This window comes from Morone saxatilis, unplaced genomic scaffold (genome assembly GCF_004916995.1).
Source record: "Morone saxatilis isolate NCDOM2014 unplaced genomic scaffold, NCSU_SB_2.0 Contig17, whole genome shotgun sequence".
In the NCBI taxonomy this organism is placed as follows: domain Eukaryota; kingdom Metazoa; phylum Chordata; class Actinopteri; family Moronidae; genus Morone; species Morone saxatilis.
In genome coordinates, this window is record NW_023339729.1 from 24,470,599 (window position 1) to 24,478,091 (window position 7,493).

General features: G+C 39.0%; 2 protein-coding genes across 2 annotated transcripts in view; one reads left to right on the forward strand and one right to left on the reverse strand.

Annotated features, from left to right (window-relative positions):
- The window catches only part of cdc6 (cell division cycle 6 homolog (S. cerevisiae)), a 6,722-nt gene extending 3,322 nt beyond the window's left edge, over window positions 1-3,400 (forward strand). The window contains exons 6-11 of the mRNA XM_035660488.1: window positions 72-178; window positions 663-903; window positions 1,088-1,149; window positions 1,238-1,419; window positions 2,160-2,300; window positions 3,022-3,400. Of these exons, the coding sequence (XP_035516381.1) occupies window positions 72-178; window positions 663-903; window positions 1,088-1,149; window positions 1,238-1,419; window positions 2,160-2,300; window positions 3,022-3,114 (826 nt within the window). The 3' untranslated portion in view covers window positions 3,115-3,400. The remainder of the gene's footprint in view (window positions 1-71; window positions 179-662; window positions 904-1,087; window positions 1,150-1,237; window positions 1,420-2,159; window positions 2,301-3,021) is intronic.
- A 391-nt stretch (window positions 3,401-3,791) lies between these two features.
- The window catches only part of ccsapa (centriole, cilia and spindle-associated protein a), a 7,523-nt gene continuing 3,821 nt past the window's right edge, over window positions 3,792-7,493 (reverse strand). Inside the window, exon 4 of the mRNA XM_035659346.1 lies at window positions 3,792-7,119. Within this exon, the coding sequence (XP_035515239.1) occupies window positions 6,943-7,119 (177 nt within the window). The 3' untranslated portion in view covers window positions 3,792-6,942. The remainder of the gene's footprint in view (window positions 7,120-7,493) is intronic.

Consider the following 7,493-nt stretch of genomic DNA (forward strand, 5'->3'; position numbering starts at 1 on the left):
TGTTGTCTTTTCTGGGGTTGAAAACCTGTTTCAGACCTGAGACATTCTGACTGTCCGTCTTTCCTCCTCAGGCTTCTCGTTCTGGATGAGATGGACCAGCTGGACAGTAAATCTCAGGACGTCCTCTACACCATCTTTGAATGGCCGTACCTGCCAAAGTCTCGCCTCTGTCTCGTCGGTAAGAGCTACACACACACACACACTACAGCAGGAGTAACAGCTGTATTTTGTATGTTTGTTAATCTGTCAATAGTTGAGGTCACGGGAAAGACAATAACAAGTAAATATTGTTTATTTTCAGTATTTGTGAAAATGTTTTTAAGGTAATTCTGACTAAATGGAAATACAATTTCCAAAGAGGAAAAACATTAAAAGTGGGACTGCAATGATTTGATTTAGTACATTAGTGGAAGACTTTTGTTTTCAAGGGTATAAACGGACTCGAATTCGAAGACAGTCCTTTAAAAAAAATACTTTTTACTTTACCATAATCTGGTGTTTCATCGAGAGAATCACTGATATAGACTAAAACATCTTTTAATATTTGAAATGAAACCTTCCTGTCGTCTCATTTGTTTGTGTCCTTGCTCTTTCACTCATTGTTAATAAGTGAATAACTCATCTGTTGCTGACTGACTCTGACGTGGTCGTTGTTCCCGCAGGTATCGCCAACGCTCTGGATCTGACCGACCGCATCCTGCCCCGACTGCAGGCTCGCCCTCACTGTCGCCCCCTGCTCCTAAACTTCCCTCCCTACAGCCGTCAGGAGCTCACCGCCATCGTACAGGACAGACTCGCTTCGGCGTCGGCCGAGGGGATCATGGACGCCTCGGCGGTTCAGTTCTGTGCCAGGAAAGTGTCGGCGGTGTCGGGAGACGCCAGGAAAGCTCTGGACATCTGCAGGTACGAGATCAACGGCCATATTGTTTCAGCAAATGTTTCTTTGTGTGACGACGGTTTTAAGCGTCCGTGGATACGAACTGCTTCTACTTCAGCTGAACAATGTTGGCGTACAGTTTGCTACAGATATGAGTGCGAACAGTTGGTCTGAGTTTTGGATTTGAGATTAATTTTGTTTTATCTTCAGGAGAGCGGTCGAGGTTGTGGAGTCTGACGAGAGGAAGAAAACATCAGGTCCTGAATCTAAAGGTGAGCGCTGCCCCGTCCTCCATTCACTCTCTGATTTTTGTCTCCGACTCGACCAACTCTAACTCTTCTTGTCCTCGGGTGCGTGCAGCGTCGCGGGTCAGCCTCCCCCAGGTGGCGCGGGTGCTGTCGGAGGTGTACGGCGACCGGATGGCGTCTCAGTGCGGCGGTGGATCTGATGGAGAGAGCTTCCCCCTGCAGCAGAAGCTGCTGGTCTGCTGCCTGCTGCTGCTCATTCGCAACGGGAAGAGCAAAGAGATCGTCCTCGGAAAGGTGAGACGCACCGAACTGGTTGTTTACGTGGTGACTGTCTGAACCAAAGACTGAGTCTGATGATGCTGAGCAGGAGTCGAGTGCTGGCAGCATCAAAGCCAAACACACCAGCTGATATTTAATAACCTGTAAGAATAGGACTAAAAGCTGCTATTTCCACCAGTAAATGAATTTACTGAAATGAAATTATTTAATGGATATTTCATATCACATTCGATGTGTAAACAATAACAATAGCAAACAACTGATGAACTGTAAACAGTGAACTCAATAACTGCAGGAAGTTTGTGTAAAAGTAGCTTTTTGGATGAATTTTAAGACCATTATTTCCAGTTAATATTGATCAGAGATGAGTTTTCCTGATATTTTTAGGAACTTTTTATACAATTCTGTATTTTCTTTATACTTTTTAACAAGTATACAGATTTAATAGGCTTTTTTTATGACAAATTCAGTGTTTTCTTCTCCCTGACTGTTTTATTAGCTCTTTGGTTGTTGGTTATAACTACACACTTTATTAATGCAGGATTCTTACATATAACTTGTATAGTTTTCCTACATGCCTTAAAATCAAGAAATAATGTAAAGTAGCAGATAAACTCATCCTGTGAGCTGTCTACACTCTCAGAGCCAGTCAAATGATTTCGGTGTGAACTGAAGTTGCTGCCGTCCAGCAGGCGGCGCTGAAGCTCAATAAAACCTGAATGTAACTGGTGGGAATCTGTTTTTTTGTGTTTCAGCTCCACGAGGTTTACAGCCGCCTGTGCGCTCAGAGGCAGGTGTCTGCAGTCGGTCAGGGCGAGTGTTTGTCTCTCTGCAGTCTGCTGGAGAGTCGAGGAATCTTCGCTCTGAAGAAAGCCAAAGAGGCTCGTCTCACGAAGGTACGAACATCATCACAGCTCTCTATTGATTGCACGGGGTAATCTCCCGTTAGTCCGTTAAGGCCTGATCTTTCTTTTGATAGAAAGAGGGAGGATGCATAAAATGAAACCAAACAGCAGAAACTCTACATTCATTATTGTAATGAAGAACACTCACAGAAGTTTCCCCGAGGACTTTGATGTCTTCTTTTGTGACTGAAACTAGTGATAATTTACACGACACAACGCATATAGACTGAAACTTGTTCAGCAGTAAATGAGACAGATTCGCAAAGGTTTTGATCTGTCTTTTAAATTTGGGAAAATCTTTATTACTGTTAAGAATATGCATAAATTATGTTTGATCAAACATTAATTAATCATGTTGAAAACATACAAAGTTAGGGTTTATGGGACCCTCCACGTTGGAGTTTGAAGCGTCGCACCGTTTGTTTATACCAACAGAACGCACAGCCAGGTTTAAGTAATCTGAGTCCAGGATATTTGGGGATTTTAATACATTTCCAGGACAGGATGTGAGAAACTCATTGATTACTGTGTGTATATATAAAGAAATTAACACTTATATTAACATTTAGTTGTAATAAATCATTCGAGTCTGGAGTTTTCTTGACGTCGGTACCTTTTTAAAAAAGTGACTTTTACTGCAAACTTTCTACAAACTGAGTTTCCTATAAAACGTTGAGGCTTTAATCTGAAATGTGTGTTTTTGTTGCTGCAGGTGTTCCTGAAGATCGAAGAGAAGGACGTTGAAAACGCTCTGAAGGATCGAACTCTGCTGGGCAGCATCCTGGCTGCAGGCCTCCCCTCCTGAGCACATATTTATTATTTTCACTTTTTAAGTTGAACACATGAACCGACGATTTATACTTTTATTCTCGTTTTTGCTGAGAAATTGTACAGTTTGTTTATTTTTAAATTCTTTTTAAATGAAAATATTTACAAAATTTTTTTTTTTTTTTTCTTCCTAATACTGATGTTGAAGTTCAGTTGAGTTGAATAATGACGTCACATCAGTTATGAGATTAACAGCATCTGTTTCAGTTTGGAAACGTTTCCGTTTTTATGCTGTAAATAAACAAATGTACAGACGTTTTAAATCTGTTTTTGTTTTTGTGTCGAACAACATACAAAAAGCAAAGTGGTGGCTGTCACTGAACCAGTCTGAGCCGTTGAACAAGCCTCTGATTGGATTAAAGGGTTAACGGTGTTACTGGGCGAGAACTTCAAGACCCGACGGACACTTTAAGCCCTCCGCTCTCTGAATAACACGTTACATTTTATTCACAGAGGCTGGTTTCCCTCCTGCAGGCTGCTGAAACGTGATCTTTTCTCCACAAACATGTTTGTTTTTGACTTTAAATATTAGAAAAATGACACAAAAACCACCAACAGATGACTCTTCATCTGAATTTAGTGAAATTAGGTTGAGAAATTGATTTTATTCCATATTTAAACAATATCAAGCAAGTAAAGAGGCAAATATAAATATTCAAATATGATTTTTATTCACAGCAAAGTGGATGAAAATATATAATTGTGCACGTTTTCAAATACAAATACAGTGACTCCCAAAAACAAATGTAAACGAGGTTGAAAATGATTAAATATTCAAACGTGTGATTCACATTTCATATCTTGTTCTTAACAAACTCAAACTTGAGATACAGCAAGCAGATAAGTCACTTTCTCCAGCAGCGCTCACTTAAAATAGCTTATTTTATTTTTTTTAGCTTAAATATGAGATTTTCTGCTCAACAACAGAACAAATACTTTTCTGTGATTGTCTGAATGTTCTGAGAAATAAATCTAAACGCCACAAACAGAAACCATTCGAACCACTTCAACTTCAGCACAGTTTAATCTGAACGTCGGCATCTTTCTACCTGAGACATTTTCTCAAAGTCGTCTTATTATCACGTTATAGTACGATATTTTTTTATAAGTTTTGCGTGGTTGTTTGAAAGATGAGGTCTCACGGTTATTTCTAAACGTAGAAATCTCTTTAAAACATAATTCAAATTACACGTTTTACTTCTCTAATAACCCCAAACATCGTTCAAACTCTAAATCTCAGCCGAAGACGTCAACGGTTACGATAACGAGGCTGAATTTTGGGGGCGAATGATGCACGAAACATCTAAAATATTGGTGAGAAATAAATAAATAAATAGTTGTGCACATTCAGAGTGACGAGGTTCAGACGGTGTTAAAAAAAACAATCAGTTTTCTCGTGAACGTTAGCCCTCGGTGTCAGTGTCACGGGACACGACGATGACATCGCCGTGTGTTTACAATCTTTAATTACGACAAACAGACTAATAAAACTTTTAAGTTTAAACTACATTCCCTTTTTTAATATATATAAACAACAAACTGAAACTAATTTCAGGGTTTTAAGCTGAAAAATGTGATAAATGTATTTTTTTACAGATCAATATAATTCACAATTAATAACGGTTCTATATTTTGGAGTAAATTATTGATGTGGCTCAACTTCAACCCAATTAAATACTCATTTATCTTTTCACTGTTTTACACCCAGCACATTAATTTCTATACAAATGTTATTTTTGTTTATTACCACTGGAAACGAAACCACCGAAATACTAAATTTGTAAAATATAACGTCATTAAAACACCTAAAATCCTGTTTTGTGATCAATTTAGTGAGTTCATGACTTCTGACTAAAAAGCTCCAGTGTGCAACATTCAGGAGGATTTATAGGCATAATATAATATTAACAGGTATGTTTTCATTAGAGCATAATCATTGTTGTGTTTTCTATCATATTTTATGGATATTTTTATATATCTGATCAACTGCACAATGAACCCAAACGGTGAACACAACAGGAAGTTTGTGTAAAACGAGCGATTTTGGATGAATTTTGAGCAGATTATTTCCAGTGAATGTTGATCGGTTGATGTTGAGTTTTTCCTGATATTCTCTGTCTGTATTTTTGTTTTTAACAGTCTAAGCAAACAATTTCTTTCAGTTTCCTTCACAGAAATGAACAAAATGCTGAGATATCGGCCTACAGCATATATTTTTAAAGTCAAGAAGGCCTCGCGACCCCCTTGTGAAGCTTTGGCGACCACTAGTGGGGCTCCGACCCCTCAGTTTGGGAACCACAAACTGATTTTATCTACAGTCCGCAGTTTCACCGTCAGACACCACTAAATCCAACACACTGGTCCTTTAATAACCGCTGCACTTGTTAAATACGTAACATTTTATGCTTTAAATGGTCCCTCTGCTCTTTCCCCTAAACGTTTGTTTCATAAAAGCTTATTAATGTGTTTATTTATTCGCCTCCCGATTAAGAAAACTGCAGGATTTTAAGATTTCTGATAAAAACAACGAAGCTTTAGCTGTTTTAACCAACATAAATTAAACAATATTACAAGGCTGCACTTTAATTAAACTCACAACGTTATAATTTAAAACCTATTTAATCTTAATCAGCCCCGAGAAGTTACGTTTTTTATTCGTTGGTCCTACAGGTGAATTAAAGGAATATACATTTAATGTATGCAGATTATTTGGGATTAAAATCAATATAAAGCAGAAGCTGCATCTCGAAGTGCAAAAACAAACTAAAATCTGACATTATTATAAAGGTAGCACAGCTTAAATATAGATTTTACTCTGAAAATACCTTAAATTCTAATTTTATTTGATAAATCTTGTGTCTAATGTAGTTTATTCTCATCTAAAAAGTCAAATATGTAGATCCAAAGCACTCAGATATAAAAAATACTCCAGTTTGGTCCTTTTTTTTCCCGCTGCCTCTGATTCAAAAGTTATAAACACACAGCTGCCTTTGAGAAAGAGAACTGAACTTAAATGTGTGTTAAAAATTGAAGTAAAGAAATTAAAATACATTCAAACTGTGATCTGGATGTTTTTACAAAAAAATAATTTAATTAACTCTCTGAAAGTTTGTTCATTATCAAACTCCAGAAACAGAAAGATACTTCAGTCCGTCACATCTGGAACTGATTGTTGTATCGCTGCTGTCGGGTGAAAAACACACTTCTTCTAAATGTTAACAGTCTTATATTAAAGTCTTAATAATGCAAAGGTTAAGAGAAGTTTGAAATAATATCAGGATGAATTATAATTCAACAAGAGTGTGTTTTTATTCTCCACAGCAGCGATTCACTCTTAAAACGTCACTGAAACGACAAGAAAACACCTCCCGTCGTCTCGTTACTTCGTCATCATAAAAGGACGCCACGTGAAGTGGGTGGGGTTACATCAGGTAAAAATATTGGCTGATATATATATATGTCAGATGTTAAAATATTGGTCTAAATAAACATTTTTTTGTATTTCTGAGTAAACTGGTCCCTTTTCCATAAAAAAAACCCGCTGAGGCTTATGGGAAATGTAGTTTTTAGAGTCATTCAGACCAAATAAAAGAGATTAAATGTGATTGTTTCTGTTAAATTAAAGCTCTGCCCACTTTATGTTTCTGCTTTGATGAATTAACGAGACAACGTGGCTTTCAGGTCGCCTCTCAGCCGAACTAACCACGGACCCCCTCGTTCCACCGTCTGGTTCTCGGCTCCCCAATAACGGTTTCGGGGGGTTTCTCTCGGAGGGGGGGAGGGAGGTTGGCTGGATCCCCGGTCTCTACCTCAGCCGGGCGGAGAAGCAGCGCATGTACTCCGTCATCCAGCGGTCGTCCACCACCGCCAGCTGCGACCTCATCTTCTCCAGGTCGGCGGACCGAGCCCGCCGGCGGTCCAGGTTGGAGCTCCGCTTGTCGGACTCCCGCCGGGTCTGAACGCAGGCGTCCGACGTGTTGCTCTGAGGAGGAGAAACCGGAGAGGAGGAAACAGAGAGAGAGAAAGAGAGAGAGTGGTTTCCACCGGCGTTTTATTATTAATGTTTGCAGAGTGTTTGGTGACACGGCTTCACTTCTCTGGTGTCCTGTGAACGAGGTCGAGCTGCTCTGAAAGACTCTTCCCGGTTTCTACATTTTACATCCCGACTGTTTTTAAAATTACAGAACGAGAGAACGTCGGGTTTCTGCATTAAATATGTCTATAAACTCTAGACTTATGTTCTGTATGTAGCTGAGTCCTTATATTATCCCAAATGTTTCCAACAATGTTTGTCACTTTATTCAGGTAACGCTGCATTTCACTGGTCGCCTGTCAATGGCGTCATATCCCCTTCGT